The sequence below is a fragment of the Sipha flava genome, unplaced genomic scaffold (genome assembly GCF_003268045.1).
Source record: "Sipha flava isolate LNK unplaced genomic scaffold, YSA_version1 41_pilon_pilon, whole genome shotgun sequence".
NCBI lineage: Eukaryota > Metazoa > Arthropoda > Insecta > Hemiptera > Aphididae > Sipha > Sipha flava.
The window spans coordinates 1,729,222-1,752,066 of NW_020273144.1; the positions used below are offsets into that span (position 1 = coordinate 1,729,222).

Here is a 22,845-nt window from a genome sequence, read left to right on the forward strand (position 1 = left end):
AAATTCTGTGTTGAAATTAGTATTTTATATTACATTTTAACTATAATTTTAAATAATATCAGAATTTTCAGTTCTTACAGGCATTTAAAGGAATGGAATAATTGCGATAATTTTTAGCGGGGAAGGAGGGTAAAATCTATACATTTTATTTTAACATATTAACGTCAAAACGCTCACTATTCTAAAAACATAAAGTATTTTAATCAATACGAAACTCAAACAACAGAATCATATATAAACTATAATAATATTAACTATAATAAATATTAATAAAAATAAATAATTGACATAGATTATTGGTTATTGATTAAAAACGAACCAAATATGCGCTAAAATCTTAAATATAAACAATTATAGGCACTAAAATTGTAATACATGCATGAAAAAAAAAAATATTCCCAAAATTTAGCAAAAAAAAAACATTTATATTTTGAATATTTAATTAAAATAATACATAAAAATTATCTAACTCTACTTTAAATACTTTCATTTCTTCTTTTCTTTAAATAATTTATTTACCAAAATCATTTTGTAGGTAGTTTTATCTTTAAGAAAAAAAAAAGGAATCAATTAATATCAAAAAAGTATCCTAAAAGAAATGTTCTTACCTAAAAGTGAATTGCATTTTATGATAATAATTTTAGCTATATTTTCAAAAACTATTGATCGGCATTTGTCAGTATATATGAATATATCTTGAAAATAATCTTTTCATGTCTACTAAAGTGATGGATGCGTATTTAAAAATATAATTTCATTAGGATATATATTTTTACTGGTTTGAATTGATTCACGTTCACCAATTAAAAATTGTAATATTTTAGTATAATGTGGAATATTCTCCAAGTTTTCATTATTCGTGTTCTATATCTAAAGATAAATAACGACATTTTAATAATTACTGGTTTGGAAACGGCCTTTGATGGTTATCATTATGAGCTCTGATGTTATTATATTTATACACGTGAGTTTTAATTATAACTCTCATTATAAAATTGTGTTAGTAGTGGTGTTTTTATGTAATTACAAAGCTGATACTATAAATAAGGTTAGTCTTAAGTCTATACTTCAGAGAAAATTTGCTTATAGACGACGAAAATTCGTCGTTAAAAATTTATTATCCTATCATGGAGGCTTTTTGTTGTTCATTAATTTATCGATAAATACTATCACGACGCCGATAAAACGCAAAGTTTGGCAATGTTATTCAGAGTTAAAAGGCTATACACATACACTTAATTCACTTAATTGTACCTGTTGGTCAAAAACGTACCCATGGCCATTAATGATTAGGCATGATTACGTGGTATCTTTCTTTATAATCTTTCGACCTAAAATACTTTCATGGTCGTAATGAGCTCGGTGGTTCAATTAACTGACTTTTGTCCAATGGTATATTTTATGTATCACTATTTATAATAATTAATTAAATTAAAATCCCAAAAAGAAATCGATTTACCTTTTACTTTTTATCCAATATTATCTACTAAAAATAATCAGACCGTACTTTACGGGAAAATGCATTATTTCGAAAATCCCATCCATTATCCTGAAAATGTACTAAAAAGAGATATAAAAATCAAGAAACAAAGGCGAGATAAACGTTCGGGTTAAACCATGAACATTTTGAATGGGATAGGAAATCCATATCTACAAAAAGAAAAATGTAAACTCGCTTATGAACTTAGTACTGACAATCCGCTTATAAACTATGAAACTCAGAAAAAAAAATTAATTAACTTAGACTCTCCATTAAGTGTAAGAACTTTATAAAAACTATTTTCTATCCATCGACACAACACATTAGTTTAACCTCATTAAAAATTTCATCATTATCGATAAACTAATAAAACTAAACACACGTTATAATTATAAAGAAAGATAACTAGATATGTCATATATAAGTTTACACAACAACACTAATATTCGTTAAATGACATGTGAGAGAGAGATAGAGATAGAGAGAGCTATGAAATGATAAATTATATTTAAAGGCAACGAAAATAAAAAGAGATGCGACATCTAAATTATTGGAACTTTAATACGAAATTGAAAATATTAATTTATATACATGTATAATAATTATTTTATTTCATTTTATTTTTAATTTACTTATTACTTTCTATATATAATTAAACTTCAACAATGAAAGTTAGTTATTGTAATTTCACCTCATTGTTTGAAAACTTTTAACTTTAAATTTGGTCACTCTTTAAATTTTTAACCTTTTCATTCATTATTCGGAACACATTTTTCTTTGCTTGGCTATCGCGTTTATTACTTCTGTATGTATCTTTATTTTTTTTTATATTTGTATTAAATTTTTAAGTTTTAACTTTTATAATTTTTCATTGGTAACAGTATGGCATATAAAAAAATTAGAAATAAAAAACTAGTATTTTTCAACATTTTTACTCGTAACTATTCCCATTTTATTTTTTTATATTTTTTTTTATTAAATTATACGTAATAATGTAATATAATATTAAATTGAGTTAAGTAAGCGGCTACGAAAGGCGTCAGCGTAGTCAACTTTAAGTTGACTTTGCTTATTTATTCAAACTTTCTTTTATTATTAAATTTTACGCAGACACACACACACATATATATATATATATATATATATATATATATATGTATAATAAAATACTTTGTAGTTGTAAGGTACACAACGATTCATTATAGACTTAACACTAACATCAATATTATTACTACGTAACTATATTAATTCCACAAGACTGTTTTAGTTTTTATTAAATTTATAATATTTTATAGTTTTGATGGGTGAGATTTAAAATGTTGTTATATTTTTAAAATTGGTATTTTTGTAATATCATTATTAGATTATGTCTATCAATAACACTTTCATCGATTAAGTATTTATATATTATATAATTTTTAAGCCGTTGAATTGAGTGTAAAATTTGTTTTGACAATTTTCCCATAATTTCTTTTTTATCAAAACAAAAAAATAATAACACTATAAATCTGATTAGATTTTTCTTACCTTTAAATATATATATATTTTTTAATATACGCTACATTATACAAGTGAATAATCAAATAAAATTGTTTATTGTTTGTTTGGGGAAACGCATAAAACAACAAATTATACGCTAACAAATAAACAATCAAAGCAAACGATGTGATGTGCGGTGAATCTGCCATATTTGTCGAATGTAGGCGAAACATGTTATTTTTATGTTAAAACCAAAACCGACACCTATCGAGGTTATCTTGAAATCCCACGAGATCCGTTTAGCCCAACATTGTGACTGCAGGTCCGCCCATTAAATATACATACATACATGTACACTGCGTTTCTCGGCATCCCAACGAACGCAGAATAGCTCATTGCATTTACGTAATCAAATGAAATGTGGACTTATTCCATCGTAACAGCAATGAGTAGATAACTGTACAAAACGAAATACGAGTACTTACACTTTTCAGTAGATGTCACTTTATATTTGTGTTTAATATTTTATAGATATTAACCTTCCGATCCTTCCTATATAATACGGGTTTGGGTTTTTGAAAATAGACTGCTGGTAGGTACATACTTAATAATAAGTAAAATTGGCAAGGTAGTAGGTTTAGTATGAAGTCCTTTGCCTTTACCTATTTCTTTTGCTTTTTTTCTTTCTCGTCGATCTATATACACGTGCGCCTGTACGAAATCGTATTTTTATTTTATTTAATTTTTTTACTACCAGACATCGTCCGACGGAAACTCGACCACCAGTGTACTGACATTCGTACCTGTTAAGCCGACCAAATCGCGTTATCAAGAATCCGGCGAAGGAGGAGAGCCCAGGACGACTGACTATGACGGCCGGTTAACCTGCAGGGCGGAAAACCCGCAGCATCAACAGTCGACGTCCCAGCGAAAGCACACAATAGTGGCCGGTAGCGATCCGTCCGATGGCGCCGGGACGCCGTTCATACAAAGCACGTGGTTGTTACGAATACAGTGTGAGTATAATAGCACTATTGTGTTGCGCGTTATTATTTTATTTATACGCGCAAATAATCCGTCGCGTTTCTCCGTGCTACTCGCACAAACACGCGTGTGTATGTAGTTGTACATAAATTATATATCACCGGGGCCTAGGGTTGGAAATGAATTGTGTACATAAAAGCATTCCGGATAGGGAAAGTAATGTACACATAACAAATAGTACACGAAAACTAATTCGCTGTTTTTGTCATGGCATCCCGAATCAATAATAATGTCTAATTTGTAGTTCACGTCAGCGGGGATTGATTCGCGTTATAATGAAACTGGTATTACTAGATTGTTGCCCGTGCTACATATTTGCGCAAAAGTCTTTTTACCGTTTTCAAAAACTTCAGATAACGACTCGACTTTCAATTATTACGCACTTGAACTTCTTTTGTTTGTGCTTTTGTGCAACGATTTCGAATGGTAGGTAATAATTTCAAAATATTGAAAAATAAAAATAACTGAACATTGTTAAAACAAAAAATAAACTTTTTTGTACGCTTATAATATGACGTTAAATATTTTATTTGATTTAGTCATTACTTGACGTAGTAAATAAGCTTCATCATAAATCGTTTCCTTTGACGTACAAATAAACTACCTTAACTGAACACAAAAATAAATTTTAATTTTAATTTTAATTCTAATGTATTATTTGTAAAATGTAAGAGATTTTTTAAAATCTAGTGAAAAAACAAAATATAATTTAATCTAAAGACATAAATATATAATTAACAGTAAATAATATATAAATCAATATTGAATTATGCATTAATTTAGTGTAATGTAATTTAATGTACTAATTTAATGTAATAATGGTTGTAATCTATTCTTAATACGCATTATATTTTTGGTTTTCCACCTAATAAAAATATTTAGAACTTGTTTCCTATAGAAAAAATATTTAATAAAAAAATTAAAAAATAATTTAAAAACAATTTCACTATTTTTTATTTATGATAATATTTTAATAAATCAATGATTTAATGTATTCCTAAATTAATTATAATTTGATATGATTTTTGTGAATTTCGAAATGTATTGTTCGACCATAAATGATATAAAATAATAAATATTAAGTCTCAATTTTTTTTAAAGTGCCATCAATAAGACCTATCTAAAGTATTTAAAGGAAAATGTTTGAATTTTAAATGCCTCCAGACAACTACTAGACAATATTTTAACTACATCTTAAATACTTAATTAAAAGTATTCTGAATACTAATAAAGTGTTTGAAATACATTTACCCATATACTTTACAATACGGTTGTTTAACATAGAAACGTTAATTATTGTAATCGATTTCTTAGCTGTCTTCCACGTTGCAGTGTAATTTGCTTTGGTATCGTTTAAATAATTATTCGTAGAAAAAAAAATACCCAAAGCTTAATTAGAATACCAAATGCAATTAAGTACACTTTTTTTACAGGTTATAAAATCAAGCTTTAATTTTATAGAAAACAAGAATTGCAATATTTTTATTTCTTTTAATATTTGTAATAAAAATATGATTGTTTATCATCTTACTTTAACATATTATGTCCACACAAATATCTTATAACTTTAACCCATTGGCTATAAAACTAATCTAAAATGGAATAAATTAAAGTTTATTAAGTATTTTAACTTTTAAGTAATTGCGAAAACTTCTTTGATAAATGTATTATTATAACCACTCATACGTTTTGGGACTTTATAAATTAAATTCATAATTGACACATATGAGAGGTTCAGACAAGAGTTAGATACTTGTGGGACACCGGGTTAATCAAATCTACTAATTTACTCCGAATTTACTCGTTTCTTTTGTAATGCAAAATATTTATCTCTGTATAATTATTAACCATGTCGAGTACTCGCCGATGGCTTAGCACATCGTTTTTGATAATTGGATGTTTCACTATCCAGTAACGATCAGCCATGGATTTATGTAATTTGCATTTCAAATGTATGTCTTCTTAAGTTTTTCTAGAAACTTCCAGACATGTAATTCGTTCAAATAACAATTCAACAAATTAAAATAGAATGGATGATTCAATTAGGAAAAGTTAAATTGCAAGTTTAACTGTTAACTCTAAAGACATGTTTGATTAAATATAATATTGTAAATTCGAGTGTTTATTCTATATTTCCGGTGTATTCTGACTATATAGACTAAAATATAATTACAATTACGGTCTACTGCTACTTCTCAATGTTATTTTATTAATATTCTAAGCAATTTAAAAACGCCAATATATGAATACTGGTTTACCGCTAGTAAAATGCTATTAACAAATCACGTTAATATTTAATCCGTTGTAAAAATAGGTATTAGTCTGATCAAATCATTAAAGCTAAACTCAAAACACAAAATAGACCTATCTAAATTAGTGTAATATTACATAGAGAAATAAGGACTGAAACTTGCAAGTTTCTAAGGAGTCACAGCAGTTTGTTTTTGTTTTTGTGTTTATAGACAGTTCTCAGTAAATTTTGCCTAGAAGGAAACTTAGGTTTCCTTGTTTACGATATTCACTAGTTTCTTCCTAAATTATTACTACACCGAGACCGTTGTTAGAAATTTGGCCTATTTATTATAGTTCTTGTTTTCTCGAGTTTTCACCCTCACATAGTATTTCAAACACGCTCACCGTGTACCTATAAACCTGTATTATTTATATATTATTTAAAAATTTTCATTTAATCTTAAATATTTTAACATAATTATGGCAAGAAAATGTTAACTATACACAATGCCTTATTCGATTTTCATTGTTTAAAATGAATTTTTAGAAATTGTATTAATGGTAATACTCACTCATTTTTCTTTATTTTAGAGACATTTTTATAAGCAAGTTAATATAATGGTAATTTATTCTGCCGTCCACCACATAAATAATTTTGTTTAATCAAATATAAAATAAATTCTTTTGAAGCAGCCAATAAAAATATGTTTATAAAATAATATTTGATCAACACAAACATTGATATTTAATAAAATTCTGTAGCATTATAATAATATATCAAGTACATTTTACCTGCTTGTAATGTTATGTAAAAAAATACAATTTTACTTTTGCAAACAAGTATAGAAAGTACATTTTAACAATGTAAACACCTATAGTTACATTTTTTTAATTTAAAAATGAAATTATCACTCTCGTCCGGCCATTGTTTTCGGTATAATGTACAGCATATATAATATAAACAACTACATAACTCTAAATCGAGAATTTATCGGTTCTCGATTTTTTTTATTTTTTTTTTTTTATTTCGAGTTCATAATATTTACGTTTGATAGGTATTAATATCCTCTGTTAGTATGATTTAGTTATTTTATTTTATAAATAACATCATTCAGTGCAATTTTACCTTCTCCAGTTACATAAGTTATCTATAAAAAAAAAAAAAAAAAAAAAACGTGACAGTTTAATACATATTTTGAAATTTACGTTCAAACGCAATGATAACTAAACAAATTTAAACCCTTTAACTATATTCAAAAGCTATCGTATACATACGTACACATATATAAGTGTAAAGGTAAGAATTAAATTATAATGATGATACGGCAGTCGTCTGAGAATAATATACGAGTATATGATGTTATAGTTCAACGTCCATATATCATACCTATACAATAGACAAACGGTTTTATTTTTAAGTTTATTACCATAAATTCATATAATAAAAACGAATACATCAATATATTACGACGCCAGTAACGTATTTTTTCAATACAAACTCCATCGATTCAACTAAAAAAAAAAAAACTACTGTATAAAAAAAAATACTTACTGTGTTATAATTTATCGTATGTATTTATGTATATATTATATTCTCGTATGCACTATAGCTAGTATCTGTAGGTTGGCTTTACTACGTTAAACTGTCATTCTGTCATCCCGCCACGCAGCGCTGCTAGCTCGTCATTGTCGTTACGTCCGGACCATTTGTTGTTGAACTCTGTCGCCGTGCCAATTTCGTATAAAAGAAAAAGTGTACCCTGCGTACAGATATACAAAAAAAAAAAAAAGTATGCCCTGCGTACATAAAAAATAAGTTAACTCACAATGTCTCGTCGTTTATTATGATAAAAACTATACACAGAGTCGGCAGCATAAATAGCAAAGGCATTTTTATTGTACGGCGGACGGGCAGAGAGGGAGGTCCTATCCGCGACATGGTCAATCGGCCGTGAAATTGCTCTTCCGTCCCTCTCATCATCTCGTTACATAAACGCCACCTCGCGCTCGCCAAAAAGTTAAGTCACCCAGCTAATAAGTTACCGGAATCGGTCGTACTACTATGGTGATTGCCGTTGGTACCAGGAAAAAGTAAAAACACTATATCGAATACGGTAATGGTTTCGTATAAAATTTATCGAAAACGATAATGTTATAATACCGAACCAAACGCACGTACAGTGTATGCAGCTGAACACATACTGAACGCAAAAACAAAATGGTTATTTTTTTTTTTGTATCAAATTATATATTATACTATTTATTTTTGCATTTCTTATTCCTATTGGTAGAATATAACGGCTTATGTTTAAACCCATGTTTATCCATTGTTATTATAGCAACTCGATGTATGTATTTTAACGTTGTATTTAAACGTTTATTCGATAAACTAATATATTGTGGTTTTTTTTTAAAACATATCAATATTTTTATTCATTTTATTGTATAAATTTAAGAAAAACATAGTACAACACTTCAAATCATAGATTTTCCGACTGATTTTTTTAAAAAATTAAATTAACAATTTCTTTAGTGAAACATATATTTCAACTACTTTATTATGAACGTTGAAGGTATATTTGTGTGGCATATTTGCCTTTGAATATCCAGGAAGAGAAAGTAGCACGCGCCAATATATCAAATAGAAATGTGTTGAAAAATTGTGCACCTGTGTGTAATTATCGGTTTCAATAATAACGCATTGAAATTGAAACCCTTTTGTAATCGATTTTCAGATGTGCCCGAAACACAAATCACATTGGGTACTAACTTACGAGCGGACGACATTCGTGAGGGTACAGATGTGTATTTTGATTGCACCGTAGATGCAGTGCCACCTGCGTACAAAGTCCAGTGGAAACGAGATGTAAGATCTTTTTGGACCCTTTTTTTTTATTATATTTTTAAGCATTTTATTTTAATGTGGTGAAAATAATACATTTTATTTAATAAAACCATATAATCTATTTCAAATTAAAATTAATAGGAAAAAATTAAAAAGTTATTTACTTTCTCCTATTCGATACAATAATTCATTGAAAAGAGACAAATTCACTAAAAAAAATAATGTTCATTATTGATTAGTTTTTAGGTTTTTTTTTTTTTACTTTGTATGGAACACCCACCTTATATACTCATAGATCAGTCGATCCGTTAAGAATTCCATCGTCATGGTTACCAATTGCATTGCAAATTTTATATACAAAAAAATAAAAAACCTTTTACCAAGGTATATTTTGACCGATAGTCATGGCCCCCAGTCTCTCCAAAATATTATTGTTTATTGCCATTCAATAAATTAGATTTATTTTTATTATTTTCTCATCATATATAATTTTATAACAGTAACTTGTATATACTGATTGTTGTTTGATAACATCAATTTTACTTTTATAATTTTGATTTAATCATTTCTTTCGATCATACTTTTACAGTTTTCATGATAAAATTATGATATTTTTTACAAATACTATTTGAATTTTTTGAAATTTTTTGGTACTTTTCCAGTGGTGATAGCGTTATTATTTTAGAAAGTAGAAAGTGTCGCATGTATGGGATATTATGATTCAACGTTAAATTAAAAAATATAAAATTATGTTTCTAAATAATCTTCTTATTACTTCAATACATAACATTAGTAAATAAAAAACAGTTTTTATACTTATTAGCATAACAAAATTAAAAATATAATTTAAAACTCAAACAAAAAATAAAATAACAGCATAGTTATAAAATTATAAATGAAAAACTCATATAAAATAAATATTAATATAAAATAATTATCACTTTTTTTATCAGTCAAAAACAATTTAGATATATTTTAAAAACTAACAAAAACTAAATTTCGATATTGTTTTTGTCTATAAAATAGTTTATTAATTCTATATGAGTAATTATTCATTAGTCATAGAAATTAGACGTACCAAGTAATCAAATTAGATATTAATTGTTATCATATGAAAATGATTCATACATTTTTTAGCTGACCAACCATGTGTCCTATATAGGAGACACTATAACCGAAACACTATAAACATTATAAACAACAATTTCATAAACACAATATTAGTATTTTAATTTAAGATATTATATATTATATTATCTATAAATTATCTTTTTATATTTATATATATATTATTATATATTATCTTTATTTATTAAATAAATTTTATTTTAAGCTTATAAATTACATTAAAAAATTAATAAATTTACATGTTCTTAGTTGTAAATTTTTTACTCGTATATTAGACCGGATTCATAATAAACGATCGGGTAATTGGGTAACTGAAATTAAAAATTTTTAAAAATATCCTAAATGTATTACATTTATTGTAGATAATAAGTGCCCTCCAACAATATTCTATTTTTCCCCTTACCGTTTTTTTAGGTTCCGATTGGCCTAAAACTATACCTGCTTAAATATTTATATATTTTTAAATATATTATCTACATTATTCATAGTTTTACACGTTTAACCATATATTTTTAATAATTTACAAAATGTTAGGGCATGGAACTTCATCACAATGCTGGTGGTGGTGGATCAATATCAGGCAGTGGATCAACTACGACAATAATTATTAGCAATCAATCGTTGGTGTTACAAGGAGTAAGTCGCCACGAGGCAGGTCATTATACATGTGGTGCCGAAAACGCCGAAGGTCCTGGTCCTCACAGCAAACCAATTTACCTCGATGTACTTTGTAAGTTACAGAACTAAGACAAGTTAAAATAATGAAACAATTGGATTTAAAACTTAACTGTTCAATATTGCTTTTCGTCTTAGACGCTCCGACGTGTATGCCAAGTAACAGTGGTGGTGGTAGCAAAGCTGTACAACGAGTGGTCTACGGTGTGGCAAAAAAGGAAACAGTTACGATCGCTTGTCATGTACAGGCCAACCCCCCGCCAACGGAATACCGTTGGTCGTTTAACAATACAATATCGTCAATAGCTACGAGTGGTGGAGCAGGATCTAGTAGTAGCTCGTCGGGATCATTGATCAAACAGCGGTTCAGCAGTATTGGGAACTTGGCAGGTTCGGCTCTAAACTCGTCAAAAGTATTGACGTACGCTCCACGAACAGATTTCGATTATGGAACGGTCGAGTGTTGGGCTCGAAATCGAGTTGGGATGCAATCGCACCCTTGCGTCTATCACGTTATTGCTGCAGGTCAGTGCTATACAGATTTTTACGGTTTTTATTCTACAGCAGAGTTTTTCGATAAAGACAAATGCCTACGAACGCGGTACCATAAATTGTTATTAAATAAATATTTAATTTTTTTTTTTAGGTCGTCCTGATCGTGTTACGAACTGTACGGTAGTGAACTCCAGAGCTGCCTTGGGATATAATAATACGAGAAAATCGAGGAGCTCCAGAAACTTAGCTTCTCATATATTTATTAGATGTACCGAAGGATACGACGGTGGTTTACCTCAACGTTTGTGGGCCGAAATCAGAGAAGCTTCTAAGATTCACCATTCAGATTTCGGTGGTGATGATTTGAGTGGAGATTTAGTATTAAATGTTACAGGCATTGATGAACAAGAACAAGGTTTTTTAGATTCGAATGAAGATGAAAAGAAAAAATTAGGAAACGCAGCTTCTCCTCCGGTAAAAGTTTTTGTAGCTAGAGGATTAAAACTAGGCTCGGTTTATAGAGTTGATGTGATGGCTAGCAATGCCAAAGGAAGATCAGAACCATTAACTTTAATGGTATCGATCCCTATGGGAATTTCTGGAACCGATTCTGACGAATCAAATCAAAATGGAATTTCGAATACTATGACCACAATTGAAGGTCAAGATCCCGATAGGGCTCGAAATTTATTGTTGGAACAACAGCGAGAACAAGAACGTGGTATGTATAATTTAAATATTGAAAGTAAATAAATTGCGAACTTTTGAAATTTACACGGGAATTAACATATTAAAACTTTTTATTGTTTTATTTATTTCTTTAATTATTTAAAAGAAATATTAGATTTAAAAATTTAAAAATTTGAAACCAATAAAACATTTAATATATAAAAAATGAAATTAATATTATTGTTATCATATGAACTATTTTAGTCAGTGGCGTAGAAATATTCGTTAGCGTTCCTGGCAAACTTAGAAAAAAACGTTTTTTAACCAATTAAAATTTGTTGTTACGGATATTTTTTTTAACCTTTAATTTTACTAATTTTTTTTTTAGTATACAATTTATATTTATAAATTATTATTACAGTTAATAATATAAATTTTAAACTTTGAAAATTTGCTTTTCTCGTTTCATGACTAGCATATTCATCGATAATTTCTTCATATTTAATATTTTATTTAAATGCCCTTGTGCTATTTTCATAATTCCATCGTTAGAATCACATGTAGTGTGTACGAATAGAAAATATCTTTGTACTTCAAAAAGTATAATGGAGAAATGTCGATTTGATTGTAGGATAAAAATATGACTTTTGCACAATTTTACTCCCCTTTACAATTCACACCCCTGCTGATGCACAAATCGCCATATCCTTGTTACGCCACTGATTTCAGTTATTAAATCTTCTCAGGGTAGAGTATATTTGGTATATGGGGACGAGAATAAAATATTTGATAAACTAATTATTTTTAATAGTAAAATATGATAGAGTAAATGTATTTAAACGTCATATAATTAAATAACTTTAACCTGTATAATTTTTTCCAGAAGAAATATAAATACACAATTTTTCGTTACCGTAATATGGTCAAATTGATGTGTTATATTTTAGGGTTTATGAAATATAAATTGAAAATTTCATCAAATGAAGCTCAGAAAACAAACTTTTGTTAATTAAAATTTTCTGTAGAACCCAAAAAAGTTAAAATGCATAACGTCAATAAAACATGAAATAAATAATTCGTGAACATTTAAATTCTCTAGGGCTACCTACTAAAAGTTGTAAAATAATGTAAAAAGTTGTCCTCCCCTTCGGGAATCGAGTGCAGGTAGTTTCCTGCAGTATGGTTGCGATTTTTAGTAGTTATTCACAATGTTCTGTTAAACTACTTAAAGTACCATCTGTTATAAAACGCATAAAAAGGCGTATATGAAACGTTTAAATGCTCGTTTTTATTTTGTAAATGATTGAACACTAAACAAAACAAAAAATTACCGAAAGATATTGAAGAGCCGAATGTGAGACTTGTGAATCATAAATTAATGAATTAAAAAACGACAAATATACTTGTATTTAAACATATTTGTTTTTTTTTTTTTAAAAAAAAAAAGGAAAGTTATTTACACGTATAATAAGTAACAGTGCAACACGTTATAATAAACGATATTGTAATACACACACGCACAGAGAATTTCGAACTTGGTCGTATGCACAGTTTCGGTGCACTCCAGTGAACTGACGTATAATTTTCAAAGTGCAAATGCGTTAATCGGTTTATTCGGGTACGTTTAGGTACCAGTAATGCGTGTGGTGAATAACGATGACCGGGTGAACTGTTAATCGAAAACCACTTTAAATCGTTAATCGGGATAATAATTATTACCGCATCACGTTTCGTATAACATACCATCGTGGTAAAATACGTTTTTAAAACGAAAACCATCCGATGTATTTATTATTCGAACCCGATAACACGAATGTAACAACACGTTTGTGCCCGCTGTTTGTAACGAACGCGCGTGCCTTGATTTTCAGACCGACAACTGCAAGAGAATGGTGGCGGCGGCGGCGGCGTTGGAGATTTCCACTTGACCCGTGCCATGACCATCGTGTTGCTGGTGGCCGGCTCGCTGATGGTGGTTGCTTGCGGCGCGGCCACGTTTCTGCGGTACCGCAAGGACGACGACGATGACGACGACCCAGAGCACGAGCACGGCCAGAACGACGGCGACCGGATGGCGGCGGAGACGGACGCGGCGTGCACGAACAAAGCGATGATGACCGCGGAAGAACTGTCCCAGTCGACGACCGGCGGCGGCGGCGGCGGCGGTGTCGGACACCAGAACGACGACGGGGTGCCCAATGTCGGCGGTAACAACGGCAAAACGGCCGCGGCGGACAAGGAACACCACGGCGGCGCGAGCGGACGCGCGGTCGTCGGCGTCCCGAGGAACGGCAACGTGGTGGGCCGCGGTGCTCCAGGACTGCCGGTCGGTGTGTCCTGTGACGGTGGCGGAATGGACGTGCCCGGCGCACCGATCACCGTTGTGCCGGTGCACGCGTCACCGTTGACGTCCGCCGTCCGCGGTCCGGCCTCGGCCAATGGCATATACGTTGCCAAATCGCTGCCGCAGAAGATCTCGTTGGAACAGTCGGGCGGTCCGGCTGGCGGCCGTGCCCTGTCGCAGTCGTACCACAGGAATCCGGACATCATACCGGCACCGCTCATGTCACCGGTCGGCACCGTTTACAGTGGTTACAACACCAAAGGTCAGTGTCACATGGTCCATGTAAATGTACCACGTATACGTACCCTCAATGTGTAGTTTCCGATGTCTCGAAAAAAAAAAAAAAAAAAACTATCTAGAAACGCATCGTCGTAAACAATTTTAATATTATAATTATTTTTATAAAAATTAATTGGAAAATCGTTTGTTAACAAGTGACCACGAATCGAGCATAATATTTTAATTATGCGATGAAGAAAATATCGACAGCGGATTCGATTGTTGTACGTCATAAATATATAATCCAGTAAATCATAGTAGCCTAGTCTTTGGTGAACTTACGTAAGTGAATTCCTTTAAAGTTCTCAAATCTAACGGTGTACTAACCTATGAATATAGGTATAACTAAAACGAACGCGAAAAAGTTGTAAGAATATAAATTGAGCGCGTAAAAGGGTAATTTCAATCGACTGCGGTCGAGAAAATTAGTCAGGTATTTCTTAATCTGTTCAAGTCTTGGACCGTAACGTGAGAATTTTTCATGTCATTGTTTCCCGACAGGACACTTTGAATGAGTTTCGGAGTAATATCGTTGATTACATAATACAATGTCTTTAATATTTACCTCCTTGCACAGTTGTCATTAATATATTGCGCCGAATAAAAATCGACTTGCTTTTGGTACAGATCTTGGAGGCGACCAGGCGGACTCCATGACTTTGATAATGGCCTCTTCTACGTCGTCGTCTCCGATACACAATCACCGTCAGCCAAATCACCAGCACAACCGTTACAACAATCTGGGCCAATACCATCAGGGCGTCATGACGCTCCGCCGGCCCGTCATGATCAACAACCAATATTACGGTGGCGGTGGAGGTACCACGCAGAGAAACGCGTTGCATCAACCTGACGTAAGATACCGTATTATTCGATAAGAATATTTATATATGACTCGCGGTTGAATCGTTAGAAAATTTCCCTGCAGCGCTTGTCTAGGATCAAAATCGATTATAATATTAATGGATGTTGTAGGTACTGGTTGGTCACCAAAATCGATATTTTTATTTTTTTTTTGGTGGGAAATTTCCAATACACTTTTTAAATGGTTTCAGTCATTATAGCCATTTTCTTTTACAATTTACTACAAATGCTTTGAAAAGGATAGGTGACTGAGATGAATCTTTTGATTTTATTACAGAGATTTGAAACGATTTTGACAAATTGATGTCTATGACATTTTTAATAAAATGCATTTATTTTAAAGTACTAATAAGTAGATCGTAACTATGTTGACGTGGAACGATAATTTTATGTTTATAAAAACAATATGTAAGATCTTCGAAGATCTTTAAAATTTTTAAAATATTAGCAAAATAATTGTTATACAGTTTAAAAAACTTTAATTCTAAAACTAATATAAATTTAATTTTTATATCTTTACTTTTTTCATATTTTATATTTTATATACGTGTATTTTTCAATTTATTTTGAATGGATATTCACACTTCTTTTTATATAATTGTTAAAAATAGGTAATTTATACATAATAAAATAGTAAAAAATATAATAAAAATTAAAAATTTGTAAATGGTCAATATTCGTAAATTAATATATAAATTATAAATTTATAGTTTATAAATATAAATAAATAATCAAATAAATAAATGCTTAATCTGGACTATGATTACGAGAGTACAAATTTTGTATTAAAAATTCATCATCAGATGTATACAAAGTTAATAATTTTTCTCAATTTTTTTCCTTCTTTATTTTTCATATTCAGTAACGGTTTTATAGACTTTATATTTATCAGATTATGAATTTTTAACTCAAAACCAATCGTACGTTATAAATGTAACGTAACAAATGTACTCTTGACTAAGCATTTATTTATTTATTTATAAAAACTATTTGTTTATTTATTTATTAAATTATATATATTTTTAAGCATATAATTGCAAATTTAAACATTTTTAATTCATATTTTAATAAAATATTGATCATTAAATCCAAACTCTACTAATAAATATTTTATATTGATATCATTATTTATATTAAAAGTCTTAAATTACAAATTCGTTACAAATTCTTTGCGATAACTTTAACAACCAAACAAAGTAAAACAACATATTATTATTATTTGAATTGCTAATGCTACTGGATCTGATAAAAGACGATAATAGACGAGCAATCTTGAAATTAAAATGTTATTTTAACTTAAATGTAAGAGTATTCAACATTCGTAAATTGTATTATTAATTTTTTTAGTTATTTATTAAATAATTATTAAAATTAACATATTAAATTTATTGTTTATTAAAAATTAGCATATTAAAATTATTGCTGTTCTGCGTGTACTCGTGCGTTCAAAGGGATAAAGAAAATAATATTTCTGAACAATTCTTCATGTGACTATTGAATCACATATTATTCTTACATGAGTAAATTCAAAGTACATTTATATTACACCTTTTATGTCAGAAATAAGTGATATTTTCGTAATTTTATATTCCTGTTACATCTTGTTACTAAGGTTTTTTTTAAATATTTTTTTATTTAAAAAAAGAAGATAAATCATCAAAATCTGCTTTAAAAATAATAATTTTTCATAGCTTATGTATTATTAGTAGGGAACGGATTTATATGTAATAAAAATACAGAAATATGTACATATATATGTAAGTATAATTTATAAAATATGTGCTAAAAACATCCAAATATGTGGGGAAAAAAATATTTAAAAAAAAAAGTGATTATTATTATTAAATTATCAAAAAGATTTGTTGCATTGAATTATTACAATATCTTGTAAATTATCAAATGCTAAATGTCGCCTATTAGGTATCAAAATATTTTTAAAACGGCTAAATTATCGTTTCACATCAACCGATGTATTAAAAGCATATTTCAAGTGTATACTATCAAAAGGCGATAATTCCAAATTTTTAAAAGGTTGTCTGCCATTCATTATGTCATTGATTGTTTAAAAATCAATATTGCCTGGAATTTTTTTCTGTAACAGCATGAATTTTCTTTTTTATGACATCTATTGGTCCGCTTACGAGTTTTAATCGCTGATTTAACAATTTGCATACTATCATTTGGGGACATATTTTTTATTAATAATTTTGTTAAATTATTTTTAATTAAAATTAAATAATTTTCAATGTTTCATTTTGCATACTATTTTGAGCTTTTCCAATAGCGATAAAAGTTTTTGGATCTAATTTTGAAATAATTTCTTGTCTTTTCGTACGAAGAAGACGTATGAATGATGAAATGATAAAAATATGTTTAAAAATATTTAAAAATTAGTGAAATATGTAAAAATATGTAAAATAAAAGTATCATAATTTTAATAGGAATGATTTAAATCATAAACATTTCTCATCGAATCTTAAATATCTCGTTTTAATAAAAATATGCATTTACATATAAATCCGTTCCCTAATTATTAGTAAGTTCTACGAAAAACGAGTGGTTTGCCGTTTATTATTTAGAAAACTGTGAATACGTTAAATAATAAAATATATACACGAACGCGAGCTAGTGCATATAAATACTTTTTTTGTCTTCATGACAAAATCACATTAATCGATTTTGACTTATTTACAAGAAAAGTATGGAATAAAATGTTAAATTACTGATGGTAATCAAAAAACAATAATTAATATAAAAATTATCTTATCCTGCTATAAAAAAATATACTATTTTCAATCGTACTTATATTTAATTCATAAAAACACGTTTACTACACTTTTCGTTATTAAGCTAAGCAATTTTTTAAATAATATTATCCGTGTCAAAATTACTTCAACCTTGATAAAAAAAAAAAAAATATTTAAATTTGGATAATAAATCACTAATACGTAAAAATATGATATTTTTTTTATTTAGTACCATAATAAAATGGTTTAATTGCAAGCTTACTTACCCATATCTTCTTTTGCCACAAATGACGCTGACGTTTTAAATTTATTGCTAAATTAAAAGCTTGACATTATTTCTTCTAATTATAAAGTAAACCCACTTATTTTTAAAAAAAATATATATATAATATCACGGTGGTTATATAGTTAGTCTAGATTTATTCTAACAACGAAATGTATCTACAGAAGAAATGAAAATACGTAGTGAAAAACCAATGTGTTTCGATTACGTTTTTATTATCACAAGAAAGTTAAATCGAAGTTATTAAACTTCATTGACTTATTATGAACAGTTTTTATACTTATATTTAGTCAGTACCTTTTGCAAACGACTACATTTGAAATATGATATTTATTTAAAACGTATTTGTAGATGTAAAAAGAATTAATTGAGTTATTTAAGTTAAATAATGTTATTAAAAATATCACAATTCTGTTTATATATCGATATCTGAAAGACCATGAATTGCAAATATAGTCATAAAAACTTAAAGTCTTACCAATTAACTACTTTCAGTTTATACTATTATAATTTTTCATAGCTTTTATTTAAATGTATATTTTTATTCCCGGGTTGAAATTGATAATATTTTAAAATAAAATATTCTGTAAGATTACGAGTTCACTAAAATTAGATCCATTTAAATAATTTAAATATTTGTTTTATTCTGCTACATAGACTTTTGAAAAACTGTAATTTATATATATGTATGAATGTGTGTGCGTGTGTACGTATTACAGATTTATAAAAAGGTATAACGAACAAAGTAATGTTAGTGGATTCTAAAAAAAAACGATTTAATCGTTTATCAGCTGATTGATCGATCGCATAGCTGACATTAAAAATAATATAAATGTAAAAATTATGAATATTTATCGATTTTATATTTTCAAGAATATTATGTCCAAAATGTATTAACTCGTCTCCGATTAAAATCACATGTTGTAGAACGATAAAAAATATAATAGATATTGTTTGATTATCCTGACAGTCTGCGTACTTGAAATATTCCAGTATACCTAATAATAGATATATTATAATACATTATAATATATTCCAGAGTAACCAATGTCCGGATTAACTACGGATAACTATGGATCGAACTGCGTCTGTGTTGTTGAAATTTACTAATTAATTTTGTCCGTTAATTGTTTTCAGCCAATCGTAATGGTGAAAGACGCTTCGGTGGGAGCCACCGTCAATTACCCCACCCCAACGTCCACCGCAGCGGCTTACTGCACCCTACCGCGTACCTCTTATCACCAGCATCACCACCAACAACAGCAGCAGCAGCAGCAGCAACACTGGCACCACCAACAACAGAAACAGCAACAGCAACAGATGCATCACCACCAACAGGCCGCCGACTTGGAGGTGGACGTCGTGGAACCACCACCGCCGCCTTGGCCACCACACAACATCGCCGCCACTTACCCGACGGTGATCTTGGTGCCGTCACCGCCGCTGCCGTCACCTCCGGTTCAGCAGCAGCACGCGGCGCCAGCAGTAGCCTCCAGTGTTTCCGGTTCCGCACCTCAAATAGTTAACAAAAGGGAGAGCGCTGTATGACGGCAGACAGACGTGTAAGGTCGAGAGAATTGACATTACGCATTTTCATTCGAGTGAATTACATGAATATAGAAATAGAGAAAGAAATATAGAGAGAAAGAGAGACACACACATACACACACACACAGAGAAAGGAATTTTGTTATTGGATATAGAAAATAGTTGTAAATTTGAATTTTTCTCCCGATTTGTTTAAATATTATACGTATTTTTATTTATTTTATTATTATTATTATTATTATTTTTTTTTTGTTACTGTTGGGATTATTTATAAGATTTTTTAACAACGTGTAAATTATTAATACAATAATCGATTGTACGGACAAATCTTACATATAATTATAATGTCCTAAACCTGTATACGTGTGTAAACTGTATCTTGCACATATACACGCACACACTGTTCGCACGAAATTGATTAACTCCCTTCATCAATAACAACACTAACCGTATAATATAATATAAATATTGTTTTTTTTCTTTTTGTATAAGTATAAAATACAGTCGTATACTAAATTATAATTATAATAATAAAAATAATAATTACTATTATTATTGATATTTAATATTACAAAAGATTTCTATTAATACAATACTTATTGTATTCACAATGTTCGTTAATTTTTTTAATTCTGTACAAATACCATTATATAAATTTTAAAATTATTGCATTGTATTTGTATGTAATAAAGTTTCATTATTTCAAATGTTTACGGAAAATGTACATAATTAATAATGTATGATTATTTTACACACTTAAGCTCTGACATCTCTCCCGGGTGACTGCTGCAATCAGTCGGAAATAATAATTCGTCGAACGTCAATACAGTTTTAAAATGTTCTGCTGTAATGTGTTAAGGGTGTGTAAAACGTAAAGAATAAAATAAAACTACTAAAATCAAAAATTACCGACGAATCGCGTGGACGAGTTTCCGATTGTATCAAATAAATAATAGTAAAAGTTGTCAATTATGGTGACATAAAGAAAAATTATAAATAAACCACAAGCGACCAATCGTTTTAGATCGTCGTTTTGATGATTTATTAGTCGATATTTTATGCTAATTACGTGCTGTGTGCTGATTTTGAGTAGAGATAAATACTGATATAACACACATCACACGTTCAGATAGTAGGTACATGTTATTTAATTTTTTCTAGATTCGGTTATTTTTATATTCAGAGATAATTCGCTTGTTAAATCGTTTTTAAGTTGTCGCTTGAGTTAATTCCCTGATAGAAACGGTATTGAAATATTTCCTACAAAACGTGAGTATTTTTCGATTAAATCAAGACAATAATTGAATGAAAAGTTGTCGTAACGTAAAAAATGTGTAATAATATTTGAGCTAAAGATAAATGACAGTTTAGTTTTTTCCATGTTGAACCTAAAGAGTTCAAGGGCGTATTTGAGGGGGGGTGAAGGGGGCATTCGCCCTCCATGGCTCGTATTTTTTTTGAATATAATACATTGATTTATTTAAAAAATGCAATGTATAAATGATTAAGAATATAAATTACTAGTCTATAATTATATGACAATAAATTCAATAATATATTAATTTGGTCACGGGTATCAATTTTTGTTTATCTTTTTGTATCATAACTCTTTTGGTTGTGGAACGGATAGTGGTATTATCTTCCACAGATATTGCTACGGTTATAGACATTTACAACCATAACCGAGGTATTTATCAAATAGTATAAAGTAATTTAAAATAACACTTTTTTTACCACATATTTACTAGTTAGTTATTTTTTGGAGCATTTATGTTTATTGTATATTTTTGTATTTATTAGAGCTATATAAGTCCTTAATAATTTTACTCGCAGAGCCGTGTCAAACATTTCAGTGCCCCAGGGCAAAATGTTTTCTACGGGGCCACTGGTCACAGATAGCATATTAAGTGTAGATAAGGGCACCCTCTTACTTTTAAAAAACTACGGCACCCAAAGGCAATTGCCCCCTTTGACCCCTTTACATAATATCTGGTACTTTTTGTTGTGCATAGGTATTTAGTCACTTTTTTGTGCACAAATGCATGCATATTTGTGTATTTTATAGTGCTAGAAGTCCTTAACCCAAATAATAATCATAATGACTGACAATATTTGTTTCTATATTCTAAACTTGCCTATATTGGCCAAAATATATTGTTGTAAATTGAAAACATGGTTAAGATCAAGAATAGGCCAGCATAGACTAACAGGTTTGGTTTTGCTGCATGTGCATAAAAATATTATTGTATCCATTGATAAAACAATCAACAAATTTGCCAAAATGAAAAAAAGAAATTTGAAATTTGTTATTTGACTACTTACCAACCTTATATTTTCTACTTAGGTATTTGTTAAATTAAGTTATCTATCTTAATTATTTTTTAAAGTTGTTTTTTATACAGGATTCAGACTGAAGGTACAATTTTAATATAAGAACTATTTGTGTTGTTATTATTAATATTTATTTTATATGCAGTAGGTTTTAAATACATTTATTAAATAAATATTTAATTCAATTTGGTACTTGTATTTTTATTTATTCATTCGAATGAACAACACAAACATGAGCTGTAGGTAATAAGCCAGGGTCGTAGCCAGGAATTTTTATTTTATCTGTTCTCTAATTATAATTATAATTTAATTCAATACTAACAAATTACTGTAAATAACTATAGTAATAGTCATAATAGTTATACACACATCACACATATTCTGCACAAAGGTTTACTATAA

At 29.2% G+C, this 22,845-nt stretch overlaps 1 protein-coding gene across 2 annotated transcripts in view; it reads left to right on the plus strand.

Annotated features, from left to right (window-relative positions):
- LOC112688910 overlaps positions 1-20,343 on the plus strand; it is a 51,923-nt gene extending 31,580 nt beyond the window's left edge. For both annotated transcript variants that reach the window (XM_025562327.1, XM_025562326.1), the window contains exons 8-15: positions 3,717-3,975; positions 8,971-9,101; positions 10,743-10,938; positions 11,022-11,408; positions 11,530-12,099; positions 13,919-14,653; positions 15,298-15,524; positions 19,702-20,343. In XM_025562327.1, coding sequence (XP_025418112.1) covers positions 3,717-3,975; positions 8,971-9,101; positions 10,743-10,938; positions 11,022-11,408; positions 11,530-12,099; positions 13,919-14,653; positions 15,298-15,524; positions 19,702-20,112 — 2,916 coding nt within the window. In that variant the 3' untranslated portion in view covers positions 20,113-20,343. The remainder of the gene's footprint in view (positions 1-3,716; positions 3,976-8,970; positions 9,102-10,742; positions 10,939-11,021; positions 11,409-11,529; positions 12,100-13,918; positions 14,654-15,297; positions 15,525-19,701) is intronic.
- The last annotated feature ends 2,502 nt before the right edge of the window (positions 20,344-22,845 follow it).